Source organism: Aythya ferina (genome assembly GCF_964211825.1).
Source record: "Aythya ferina genome assembly, chromosome: 11".
In the NCBI taxonomy this organism is placed as follows: domain Eukaryota; kingdom Metazoa; phylum Chordata; class Aves; order Anseriformes; family Anatidae; genus Aythya; species Aythya ferina.
The window spans coordinates 11,855,833-11,868,972 of record NC_140307.1 but is presented as its reverse complement, the minus strand read 5'-3'; the positions used below and the strand labels follow the sequence as shown (position 1 = coordinate 11,868,972).

Here is a 13,140-nt window from a genome sequence, read left to right as displayed (position 1 = left end):
GATCAAGATTGAGATGCGGTGGCCAAGCTGAGTGTGTCTTACGGAGCAGGGAAGCAGTGGGTGCTGAAGTCCAGGACTGAGACATGTTGGCAGAGCTGAGATGGGGAATGTTGCCCAGTTTCTGAGCACAGCACTGATTCTGTATTTTAATTAGAGTTCCTCTGCTCATCTGCAGGGCTCAGTACAAATTTCCATCTTCTGAATTTTCCAGACCTTTATTAGGACCCATCCGAAAAGCCTGGGTGCCACTTGTTCCTATTCCTCCAGCAGTAACCAGTCACACCCACCAAATTCCACTACTGGCTCTCGCTACATGTCACCAGGCAAGCATCAGAAATGTCTGCACTAGCTTCACCAGTAGGGACTGATGCACAGTTGCCACTCTATCTTTCCAATTCAGATCAAAGGCTTGCAATCAAAGACAGGAGGATGTGGGATTTCAGGGAGAGGTTTGATAGCAGAGAACACAGAAGAGGGAGTGGGACACACAACACCTGAATAATTGACTTCACGAAGCCTAGGGAACTCAGAGAGAGGCAGTAATACCATGGGAGTGTTGGATACCACAGGAGGGAGCAGCCCTGAAAGCATCTGCAATGCAAATCCCGCCTTGGGTGCTGCCTAATGTTTATTAGGTACAGCTAAAGATTTAATTCCAGGCATTACAGATACGCATGACCGATCCCACCAACAATAAAGGAATTCATAGTTCGAGGAAAACTCCTCCCCTTCCCACACTGTGCACAGGCCTACAATTTAAGCTGGCCAAAGTAGGTCAAAAGAAGAGAGTCCATTTGAATATGCAAATTCAACTTAACAAGGAGTGAAGACAATTGCTTGTGAGTTCAAGCTAAGAAAAACAGGTCTTCATAGATCCTTTGGGAACTCAAAGCTTAGGCTTTCACCCCTCCCTGCTATTTCTTCTGCTTGCCCATCTTCATCCCCTTTCCTCTCGCTTCCTGCCTAATAAGCTTCTGGCAAACCCCCCAATTCTCAAAACCGAGCCTGTGATCACAAAAGCAAACTCACTAACAGCATTAAAAGCTCACAAACCTTTATATGTGAACCTGAGTGGCTGCTGAGAGCATGTGCACTGTGCATAACTCTCCACGGCAAATTTTTTAAAAGCAGCATTCTCCTGCTTGTTTGTCTGCCTCCTGCAGACAGAGTCCCATTTCCACCCCCCCCCCTTTTTTTTTTTTTTTTTCTGCTAAAGGGAATGAGTTCAGTTTCCAATAACTGAAGACTGATTAAACCAACCTTCCCTGACACATCCCTTCCAAGTCACAGGCAGCTCATATACTGAAACAGCATCAGGAAAAGGATTGGATCTACAAAGAACTTCATATAACCAGGAAGAAGCAGCAAAGGAAAATTGTTGCCATGAGTTTTGATTTAAACTCTTTAGAAATCCACCAAGTCTTGCCTTCTCTTCCTATGTTTTATTAAAGGACCCCAGCAAAAGCTCTCAAAATCAGTGTCACACCTTTGAAATAAGGCACAGGCCTGAATCAGAACTAATTAAACAGGTATTTAATTAATACTTTTTACTCAATCTGAGTCATCTCATATGAAACTATCAGCCTTGTGTCCCTCTCTGCTACCTCTAACCAAAGTTTGTAGGATGCTAGGTGGTTCAGGGGAAAGGAAATAAGGAGATGCATTTCAGTTGTCAGCTGACACTTTCACTTCTGGTTTAGCTGCTACAGGCAAAAATAAATCTACATTGGCTTAAAACAAATATAAGCCAAAAAGCTGCAGATTAGCTCTGTAACTGAACAGGTTCTCCAAGGGAACTGCCTTTTTTTTTTTTTTTTTTTTTTTTTTTGAAAAAACACCTTATTTTCGTTGGCCATAACCAAGGTCATCAAAGCAATCTTTCAATTACCTTTGCAGTCTCATTCAAGTCCACCGATAAAACCATTCATGGAGAGTGAACACTGGCAGTTTAGGCAGACCAAATAGCAGTGGTTCCTCCTGAGCAGGTTTGATTTTGTTGATGTGGAAACTGCACCTGTTCCGGGAGTGAAAAAGACAACTTTAGTCTTCAGGGCAACAACGCAGAACATGGCATTAGCATCAGATCAAAAACTAATCACCCCAAATTGGAATCGTGGCTAATTCCCTAAAGTACTACTGTATTAGATGGGTTATCTGCTTGCAGCCTAACCCTCTGATGACACAGTACTAATAATGGAGTCCCTGAGCTGTGACAATGTTATGGGTCGCAGCTGCCTTATGGGCATGTCTAATTATGATGTTCTGTGACAAGGCTATAAATACATGTGCTCCCACAGGTGAAGACCTGATTGTACTGAGCAACGAGAAGCTCCAGCAGGTATTTGCTCTGTTCTCCAACAACACAGCACTGCTTGCTTGAACTGGAGGGCTGCCTATGGTTGTGGGAGCCCTGCAGGCCTATACCCTAGGGACTCGAAGAGTATGGAAGCAAGTGAGATTTCATAATCACGTATAGATCAAACATCTGTGGGAAAAATGCCAAAGGGAAAAAGAGTAAATTTGTTCAAATGAAAAAGCCAACTGACAAGCCCCTAAGACCACCTGAGCAAATGCAAAGAGTGTTTGCATATTAACAGACCAACATTGATGGGCTGAACACAGGTCTAAGTGCTGTAATCAGCCTTTTAAGGGACACTGAAGCAGGTAGCTATTTGAAGAGAAAGAACCATCTGAAGGATTTCTTGAACAATGGGGAAGGTGGCTAGGCCCCCACTTTGTTTGCAGTATATGGTTCTTAAAACTCACTACATTATTGTGCTGCTCTAGGCTCTTTAAAAAGTTTCCCTGCACACCACCCACTGCCAGGTGAGGCCCATTTTTACTCCTTCCCTCACAAATTCCAGTCCTGCCCACCTCCAAGCCCTCTGTCTTCACTTGTCCCTAGGAACAACATCACAGGAACAAAATCCTTGAGGTAGTCAGTCCTTTTTGAGAAGGGCAGGCAAGAAAGGCAACCTGATGGGCAGCCCAGTGACCACACAGGGCCAGAGCAGTGAGCCACTGAGATGAGCCAGTAGACTCATGTAGATGAGCCACTGTCCAAATACCCATTCTTTTAATCTAGAAAGAAGTATCAGCAAGAAGCCTTCCTCTCTCTTTCACTGTTTGTTTTGTCAGAATCAAAGAAAATGACAATCATTCACAACACAGAACTGAGTAGGAAAATTATCAGCTGCCTCAGCCAACGCACTGTGGCACACAGTTGTCAAACTCCCGCAAATTTTGTCATTAAGCCTTAGAGCTAATGTTTCTGTGATTTCTAAAGCAGCCCAGAACATTTCCCTTTCATTAAGGGAAGAAAAGCCTCTCTCCTGACTTCTTACGACACCCATGTGATGGGCTGCAGCAGACAAAAGGATGTCCTCCCACTGCTCCCTGCTAAACCCAGCACAGGCTGCCTCACAGGAACGTGGGCACAGACCTGAAGTAACTCAACCTGGGGAAGGCACAAAAGAGGCTGAGAGCAGAAGCTGCGCTGCTGAGACACAGGTTGATGAACACGAAGAGCTGAAACATAGAGCATGGGGCTACACAGGTGCTAGGAAGGCACTGAGAGAAAGGGGCACAGGCTCCCCGTTCTCCACACCACACTGCTTGCTCCCCGCTGACCTGAGGGACCGAGGCCAGGCTCCTCGGGGCCGGGCAGAGAAGCCTTGGAGGCCGCAGACAACCCTGAGGAGCCCTGAGGAGCCCTGAGGCGGCCAAAGGCCGCCCACGCCCGCCATTTCCCCTCACGAAGCGCCGCCGCGCTGGCGCTTCCCCTGCCCTATTCCCGTAGCTCAGCTACGCCCGCCACGCCGCAGCGCTCTACCGGAGGTACGCAGAATGCGCAACGTTAAGAGAGGATGCGCACTCGGCGTGAGGCCCGCCTCGATTCCCGAAGCGGCTTTACGGCAGCCGGCGCCGGGCGGAGGCGGGGCGCTACGGAGGCGGCGTAAGGAGGGGCGGCCGCCCGCCTGCCCGCCCGCCCGCCTTCCCCTCAGACGTGGCGGCGGGGGCGGCCGCGATGTGGCGGCGGGCGCTGTGCGTGGGGCTGCTGGCCCTGGCGCTGGGCTACCTGTGCCTGCTGGGTCCCCAGCTGCCCCCCTCGGCCCTGCGGCTCCTCCCCGCCTCGCTGCTGGGGGGGCTGCGCCGGGCCGGCTCCCTCGAGAGCCGCATGGTGGCGGCCTGGCAGGCGGCCATCGTCCGCCCGGCGCGGGGCTGGGCGCGCGTCGCCGTCGGGTAGGTCAGGGACGTGTGAGGGGGGGCACCGAGGGGAAAAACGGGAGAGGGAAGGGCGAGGAGCGAGTGGGAGGGTGCCTGTGGGGAAACCCAACGGCCTCTCTCTCTTTTTAAGCTGCAAAGAGGGTGAGGGGAAAGTTCAGGAATATCAGGCGGGTCTTCAAAGCTGGGTTTAAGCGTGGCCATGAATCTCGGTGTTATATATATAGCGCTTGACTCACTTCGTCGTAAATAAAAGGATGTGATGGGATAACTTGACTGTGATGCGAGGTTTGACCTCCGAGTGTTGCAAAAAGGTATTGAGTGTAATGGCTGCGTAGCTGCTGTGGGATCAGCTGGAGCCTTGCTCGTGCATTATGGTCGATGCAAACTTTCTCCCCTGAATACAGAACATTTCTAGTGTCCCCTTTAGTCTTATGCCATGCCCTCACTGGAAAAGAGACGGTTATCTTCAGCTTAGTCCTTTCTTCTTTGCTTTAAAGGGACTCAGTACATAGAAATAGCTAGATACACATAATAGATACACAACCCAAAGGCCCAGGGCCTCAATGTTCCACAGCAAAATAAGTTCATTAGTAGCATCTCCCTGCTGTTAGGGCAGATTATTAAAAGCAAGAAGTGTGTTAGCAGAGGAGTGGCAGGGAGGGAGAAGAAAGACAGCTGGAGGATGATTAGAAGGGTCTCACTTGAAAGAGCCGTGACTTGCTTTCTGTCCCTTTGCATCTTTAATGATTCATTAAAACATAAGATTGCTGCCCTTTTGCTGCAGTGAGGTTGTGGCTAAAATGCTGTTGAAAATTATTGTTTCTTTCTTTTTTTTTTGTCTGCTGTGCAAGGGGATTTTTCTCCCTTAGTATGTGATGCACAGTGCAGCAGATTTCCAATCAAACAGGAGCTGCATTAAAAGTGCACTGAAAACCCTTGAGGTTTTTAATGTCCTTTATTCAGTGTGATGCACACTTCACGTGTTGCAGCCCAAGTCATTCATGAAAGGTCACTGATGAGGAGGAAAGGCCGTGCAGTTCGAGCTGACATTGGTATTTGGAGTGTTGTGGACAGATGCAGAGCAAGCTGAAGATCCTGGGAAAGCTTTATAGGTTGTTTGGATCACTGTCATGGAAGCATGGGGCAGAGGAACAGCAAATGCCCTTAAAGCAGTTCCAGAACATGCTATAGCAATTGTTCATGTGATCTCAGTAAATATTTTGTTTATATTACTGTCTCTCTGAAACCAAGGAATAGGAGTGAAGGCAAGCACTCAGAAACTTCCCCTAAAATACATCAGTAGAGCATGTAAGATGTTTCCTGCAGGCCTGGTTCCAGCGCAGAAACTGTCCTGTTCTCTGCTCTGACTTGGGCTCCGCTGTGTTTAAATTGCTGTAATTTATAAAAAGTTTATAAAACTGGAAGGTTTGAGCAGCAGGTCTGATGTCACTTAAGGCTGGATCTGCCAAAATGGTTCTCGTAACTTCCCAAGTGGTGCTGGATTTTTCTCCTGCTTTGCCATTTGAGAGAAGGAGACATGCCTGGAAATTGGGGATGGTTCTTTTCAAACTGCAGTCTTCGAATGTTTTGACTGAAAAGTGGCTCTCTTGACTTCTTGTAAACAGAATCACTGCAGGTACAGGGTGTTTGTGTATGTGCTTTTGCTTTTTATTAGCAGTAGTTGAAACTCAAGAGGCTGATCTAGTGGGCTGAAATACTTTCAGTTTTAACAGTTCTGAATTGCCTGCAGGTTTTAAACCAGAACTAGAACAATAAAAGCTTCTTTATTTTAAGAATTAAAAGTTAAAAATGCTATTATTATGGTGCCTGCTCTTTTTTGAGCAAGCCTAAACAGCAAACAAAGTGCAAAATGTAACAACATTTACAACCACCTTTGAACACGAACAACTTACACTTTGTTTTAGTTTAGCAGAATGTTCAAAATCCAACCCTTCAGTGCTGTGATGGAGCACAATAAAGAGAGAGCACTTTAGTAAAAATTTAGAAAATTCATATCCCCGTGTTTTTTTCTGTTTTGTTTTGGTTGTTTTTCCTGAGGGCTGCCCAGATTTAACAGCAAACATCACTGGCTGGGAAGTGAAGTCATTGTATTGTCTCCCAGGCGCTCTAACGTATGCTGGCTTTCCCTGCAGTGCATTTTCCTTCTCTCTTTCAGTGTCAATGCCTGCGTGGACGTGGTTCTGTCTGGTGTGAAGTTGCTGGAGGCACTTGGTCTCGAACCTGGGGATGGGAAAAACCACGCTGTCCTGACCTCCCAGCAGGACCTGAGGGAAGCATTTGTGCACTTCATGGAGAAAGGGGCAGCTGCTGAGCGCTTCTTCAGCGATGCGGAGTCTTTCCATCACATAGCACGGACAGCCTCGGAGTACCCAGGTGCCCAGGTATGTCCTCCATGGGAAGACAGGTTTTGAGAAGTACGGTTCTTATATTCTGCATTGATGGTGACTTTTGTTCTCTGTCTAGTGAGAGCCCTAATCGTTTAGGAAAAAACAGAGGACAGAACTCTGCACCTGTCCCAAACTGAAGGGTTTTGAATGGTCTGTCCCTTGCTTGCCTTTTCCAAACTGAAATACCAGCCCAAGATTACCTCTGCAGGATAGTACTAAAGACATTTTCATGTTTCATGGGAGCCAGATGGGATTGATGCTGTAAAAGAGGCTCTAACATGTTGTAGTGAGACAGGAAGTAAGGAAAAAATCCACACATGAGAAGTTACAAGCATGCTGATCAGCTCTAGGACCTTAATGCAGGGTTTAAATTCTCTCTAGAAGTAGGGATGATGAAAAAAACTCAGTGATTTTCCTGAAGCTTCACTTTCCAAAAGCAAAGTCCTGTTGCTCTAATTTATGCTGGGTCTTCTGAATCTAGCTGCATATCTGCTTGACAGCTAATTTCTACAGACTATTTAATGCTGCCTTATATTCAGTTTGCCAGCTGCTTTTGAAAATCTGGCCTTTTATTGGTCAGGACTTCTGCGTGTTGGTCTATTTCTCGATGTTCGCTACATGGGCTTTCTGGCATCACTTGATTATCAGCTGTATCTTTCTACAGCTTGTTTTCTGTCACCTCTTGGCACCTGTGGTCCTCGTGACAGATCTATGTTCTTTAGTTTCAGAGCTCACGTAGGTGTTTTCTTACTTGAAAGTTCGACCTTTCTTACCTAAAGAAACTTTCACAGTTCTGCTCGCTTTGTGTGGGCATAGATGGCAGGTTTAACCCTGAAATACTGTAGTTTTCGAATGACTGCTTGTCTGCCTGTTGATTTAAAAAAAAAAAAAAAAAAAAAAAAAATTACCAATTGCCAGTGCAGAAAATCTGCACTGAAGTAGGAGGGAGTGTTAAAAATCAGTTGATTTGCACAGGGCTGTCAGTTACCTGAAGGCAATATTTAGACTTTAAGAAGAGAACACTTAAGTTGTTGGCATCTCACAGTGAATTGTAAAATTGTTTTACCTCCGTCCCCACTAAGCTTTCCTAAATTCTCTAATCCTGGAACCTTTCTAGAAGCTAAAATCTGAAGCCTGTACTAAGGACTAAGCACGTGTAAAGCTATCAAAGCAAGGGAATGCCCATACCTGCCTCGATCTGTTTTACAGCTTTACGTAGGAGGAAACGCTGCTCTCATTGGTCAGAAGCTTGCAGCAAATCCAGACCTGAAGGTAGGTGTGTCAAAAGTTATACGCTATTCACTCGGCTTTAAGGAGTCTCAAATCTGTTCTTTAGGTAATGGTTTACAGCTTATTGCTCCCTTGGAGTTACTGGCTTCTGTCTTAACCTTCTTTCCAATAAAACAAATACGGATCCCTGTGCTGTGCTGATCCTTTTAATTTTTGCTAATTTAATAAAAGTGGCTTCTTCTTTTCACATGGTCATGTGGAGGCCAAATTGTTGGATATAGACTAGTGTAAGGTCCTCCATCTTCCAGTGAGCTTGCAAGAGTGAAGAGAGTTTGGTTCTAAAGCTGTGATGGCTTATGTATTTCTGTACCGTGCATAACAAATCCTGAAAGGAAATACATTTTCCTGTATGAGAACTATCTTGCTCATCAGCAACTACTGGGAAGAGATGAAATGCGGGACTAATGCATGCATAGAATGGCTTCACACAAAATGAGATGGCTACTTCAGTGCACTGAAATGCTGGCAGGGGACATGGCAGGGGATCCTTGATTGTTTTCATTGTTTTCTAGATCCTCCTTTGTGGCCCAGTTGGTCCCAAGCTCCACGAACTGCTTGATGACAATGTGGTTGTGCCACCTGAATCCATGCAGGAAAGAGATGAATTCCATCTCATCTTGGAGTATCAAGCAGGTACCGTACCAAAGGCTGAATGTTGGATGGAACCCTGATCATCACTAAGAGATTCCTGGGTTTACAGTTTTCTTTTTTTTTTGAATTGGTTAAAAGGACCGTGTAAGTTATCAGTACTGGCAGCTGTCACTGGGCTAATCTGGTAATTCTGTGCGCTGCAGGGAGCTGTGGTAGGTGAGCAAACATCTTAAACTCCTTTGAAACTTTATTCCTTTGTAATGCAGTTACTGTAAATACTGACTTATGCTGCTGTGCTGCCATCCTCTTGGTTCTGTATTCTTGTACACTGTGGCCTATAAAAACCAGGTATACTTTTTGTTTTGTGGTATATATCCTAAGCAGACCTGAGGGTATAATTCTGCTGCCAATAGCTGTTAATTGGGTGCAGTCATGGTATGAAACCATGCCTTCAGATTCCAGCAGGATATCCCAAAATAATCTGTAGGTAGGTGGTTTGATTGGCTTCTCTTCTGAGTTGGTTTGCTCCTCTGCTTTGCCCTAGGTGAAGACTGGGGACAGGTGAAAGCGCCCAATGCCAACCGCTTTATATTCTCCCACGACCTATCAAACGGCGCCTTAAATATGCTGGAAGTGTTCGTGTCCAGCTTGGATGAATTTCAGCCAGATCTTGTGGTGCTCTCAGGACTTCACATGATGGAAGGCCAGAGCAAGGAGATGCGACACAGACGACTAATGGAGGTAAGATACTTAGATCTCCTCCATTTCCATCCCAACAAATGCTCCATAGCAAACTCCGAGCTTCCCAGGCTTGAACTTGTAATAAGGTGCATCTTCCTGTCTCCCACAGTATGCACACCTTTGTTCCTTCTGTTTCTTTTAAAACACGTTTTAGGTGTTGTTTTTCACCTTTTCCTCTACCCCTGCAGGCTGTGGCCTCCATCTCTGACATCCCTACTGACATTCCGATACACCTGGAGTTGGCCAGTATGACTGACCAGGATTTTATGAGCAACATTGTGCATCAGGTAACAAAAAGGACGTGCTCTTTTCATCAGTTTCCTTTTCTTTAGTATCACAATGCGCAGACTGATAGATAAATATAGAAATTAAAAAAATAAAATGAGGTTTATCATTATTAAAATTGAAAACATGGATTTAATGTCTGCTGATGCATTCTGAACAGATTTTCTTTACTGAGCTTACCAGTCTCCTCTGAGCAGCAGAGAACTGCAATGACTCATGGCCTAGCAGAGGCCAGATTTGTTTTCTTTAGCTCACAGAGGGTATTCCTTTTAGAAAGGTTTGACTGAGGTTTCATAAAGGAGGTATCTTAAAAAGCTTTTGGTTGATCATCAGTTCAGGGTTTTTGCAGTATTTCTTTCCTGCAAATCCCAATGTTTAAGTTGACACAGCTCTAATTCCAGCATTATGTTTCATGTGGATGTGATGTTCTGTTGCTCTTTAATGTCAAAGTGCACCTCTAGAAAAAGAATTTCAGAAATAGCCAGCAGGCTGTGATGCACTTTGGTAAAAACAGTACTGTGAAGGAGAACCCAGAAGTCTGACCTGTCTCTGAAGGAAGAACTCTTGTTCCTGTTAGCAGGTCTTTCCCCTGGTGAACTCCATTGGGCTGAACGAGCAGGAGCTGCTCTTCCTCACGCAGTCGGCCTCTGGTCCCCACGCCTCCCTTGCTTCCTGGAACGGCATCCCCGATGTGGGCGTAGTCAGTGACATCCTCTTCTGGGTCCTGAAGGAGCACGGGAAGACCGCGGACCGGGCCTCTGATCTCACACGCATCCACTTCCACACCCTGGCCTACCACATCCTTGCCACGGTGGACGGGTTCTGGGGCAACCAGGTTGCTGCCGTGGCTGCTGGAGCTAGAGCTGCAGGGGCTCAGGCCTGCGCGACCGAAACCATCGACACCAGCAAAGTCTTTCTGAAGGCTCCTCTGGAGTTTGTGACCTCCCAGATAGAGGCACCTTCCAAAATATCCTTAAATCCAGATGAGCCAGTAGTGCATTGGCACAGAGAAGGCATCTCATTCCACTTCACACCCGTTTTGGTGTGTAAGGATCCTGTCCGGACCGTGGGACTCGGGGATGCTATTTCAGCTGAAGGACTGCTATATTCAGAAGTGTATCCTCAGTAGGAGACCAAGGCCCCCCTTTGTCTCCAGTACTGTATGGTGTCTGAGGAACCATGCTCTTCTCATTAGGATTTCAGGCAGCGGTGATATAGGAACAGAATCAGGGTATGCTATGTTTTCTGGACATAACTGTAAAAGAGCCAAAGAATAATTCCAGGTATAAACTGTCAGATACATTCCAGTCACTTTGCAGCAACTAAAACATTTCACGTTGAAGTGCAGAGGTTTTAGTATTTAATGTGAAAATTGGCTTTTCTTTGTCTTAAGCATGTGGGGAGGGAAACAAATGCCAAAATCCCTGTCTGGAGTAGGTTTGCTCTGTGGGTCTTGTCTGTTAGTGCTGGAAAGTGCTACAGCCAGGAGAATTTTGTGTGTGTGTGGATCCCAGGCTGAGCACAGCAGTGCTTGGCCCTGCCTTGCTTCTGATAAAGTAAAAATAAAAGGCTCTTGCATTATCTCCTCTCAGCACATTGCTACATGGCAAGAGCAAACCTTGCGTTTGCTTGGTGCGATGATGAAATCTATTACTGACAAAATTACCTCTCAACCTCAGCGCCCCTCGAGCTGGAGGGAGCCGCAGCCCTGAAATGTGACGCACGCTGTACCTCCTCCCCACGTGCACAGAGGAAACCAGACTCAAGGCAGCGTAGGTGATTTTGGGTCTCTTGTCTCTGTGATTATTGTTATTCAACTGAGTCCTAGTTGCCTGCATTTAGTTTGGGGACAACTAAAAGTGAAGATAGTCAGGGTTTTTATTTGGGAACAAAGCTTTATTTTATTGCCAGGTAAATCACAAAACGTTCCCTGTGTCTGCTGACCACTACATGCCAAGGGTTTCAGCCAGAGGGGCTCACAGCTTGCTTTCTTTGCTAATGGCAGGTGCTTATGTCTGGTATTTTCCAGCTGACAGAAAAGCTATTGAGTGATAGAGACTTTTTCTTTTGTTTGTTTGAGAACTGATGTGCAATCTTTAATCTCCCTGCCTTCTGTTCAGAAGGGTTAAATTATTAGGGAAGGGCCCTCTGGAGCTCTGGAGGCTCAAATGCTGCAACAGGTAAGACAGATGTGAGGAGCTTTTTATTTACTGTGACTTGATCACTAGGCTGTCTTTGCTGTGGGCAGTCTTTGAAAATAAAAACAGAGGAGTCAAATCATCTACTATCATTGCCTTGCTAGTTCAGAAGGCTTGTTAAATACTTCGTTTATGTATTTTTTACCTCTAGGTAGCAGCACACCATTGATTGCACAGCACCAGCGTTCTTTTGTCTCTTTTTCCAGCATGGTTTTGTCTCTGTCCGTTTCCAGGATCTTCAAGCCCATTCCCATAGCAATCATACACTTTTTTTTTCAGTGTAACTGAATTAAATGCAATCAGCGTGTCTATGCAAGTCTGCACTGTACCAGAATTTGTAGGGTGTCACTTTTGGTCAGCCTTTGCATCTCAGCAGTGGGGAGGAGAGAACACTACCCATTAGGCTGGCCTGATCTCTTTCAGCAGGGCTGTCACATTGCCGTCAGTGATGTTCTCCTGGTGGAAAATGCCATTGTGAATGCTCTGTAAGGATAAAAATTGACAGCTGTTGTAACTTGTACTGACGCAACACAAAATGCTGTCTGTCAGTGTGTATTTAACTTCTCCTTTCCCTCTGAGGAAAGTCTTAAGTGTTGCACCAGAGGAGAAATACAGGCAGCGCTGTGCTTTCCTGTAGCTTATCCCATCCTGGTCTTCCACCAAGTCTCAGTATTTATCGCAATGCAGGATCTTCTTAAGACTGAAAGGCTTTCTATTCTTTGTTGGTGCTTTGTTTTGTTTTAATTTATAAATTGTAGCATGGAACTTAGAGTTCTGGTTTAGTCTTCCTACAGAAAAAACAAATAAAAATTTTCTCCTTTCAGCCATCTAAAAGGTCTGAGGCCATTAGCGGGGTTATTTGCAACCTTTGATCAGAGCCTTCTGGTACAACACCGCTGGGACCACCAGTGGCCACGCATCCTGCCAGCTGGAGAAGTAATCCTTTGCTTACGATAGGTCCCACTTTCCTGACGTCGGGCCAAGCTGTGTGGATTCTCGGGTTGGAAAAGAAACAAAACTAAATACACACAAGCTGTCATGAGCAGTGGTCCTGCTGCTCTGTTTCCCTTCTCTCTTCCAAAAGCATTTGCTGAGATACGAGGCCAGTTGGGCTGTGATTGTCTTTTGGCCATTTAAAATCAGGTAACTGCGCCACCAGAACTTGTCCCAAGGGTAAGGCATGCTTACACTAAAATGAGTGTTACAGACTTAAATCCAGTCTCTTTTTAAAAACTAATTTGAATAAATAACTGCTGTAAGTAAGTATGAAAAAGGCAGTTATTGCTTAAGAATTCATTGGGGCCTAAAAAACCTAACCATGAAGCAATGCCTCTGAACTTCCTCCTGTTGCTCTGTTCCTTCTCAGCAGGTACCGTTTGTGCCTCGCCTTTGGCCTGCGG

At 45.7% G+C, this 13,140-nt stretch overlaps 1 protein-coding gene and 1 long non-coding RNA gene across 3 annotated transcripts in view; one reads left to right on the top strand and one right to left on the bottom strand.

Annotated features, from left to right (window-relative positions):
- LOC311442849 overlaps positions 1 to 3,860 on the bottom strand; it is a 98,081-nt gene extending 94,221 nt beyond the window's left edge. The window contains exons 1-2 of the long non-coding RNA XR_014696905.1: positions 3,443 to 3,860; positions 1,889 to 2,014 (exon numbers count right to left, since the gene is read on the bottom strand). This is a non-coding gene — a long non-coding RNA (uncharacterized lncRNA). The remainder of the gene's footprint in view (positions 1 to 1,888; positions 2,015 to 3,442) is intronic.
- Positions 3,861 to 3,972: 112 nt separating this feature from the next.
- Positions 3,973 to 11,123, top strand: ADPGK (ADP dependent glucokinase). 2 transcript variants are annotated; one of them, XM_084532521.1, is made up of 7 exons: positions 3,973 to 4,242; positions 6,404 to 6,629; positions 7,845 to 7,907; positions 8,438 to 8,558; positions 9,061 to 9,257; positions 9,446 to 9,544; positions 10,120 to 11,123. In XM_084532521.1, exons 1-7 carry the CDS (start codon positions 4,028 to 4,030, stop codon positions 10,669 to 10,671), a joined length of 1,473 nt encoding a protein of 490 aa, XP_084388647.1. In that variant the 5' UTR covers positions 3,973 to 4,027; the 3' UTR covers positions 10,672 to 11,123. The 2 variants fall into 2 exon arrangements, with proteins under 2 accessions (XP_084388647.1, XP_084388648.1); XM_084532522.1 differs by having other exon boundaries at positions 10,123 to 10,889.
- Positions 11,124 to 13,140: the final 2,017 nt, after the last annotated feature.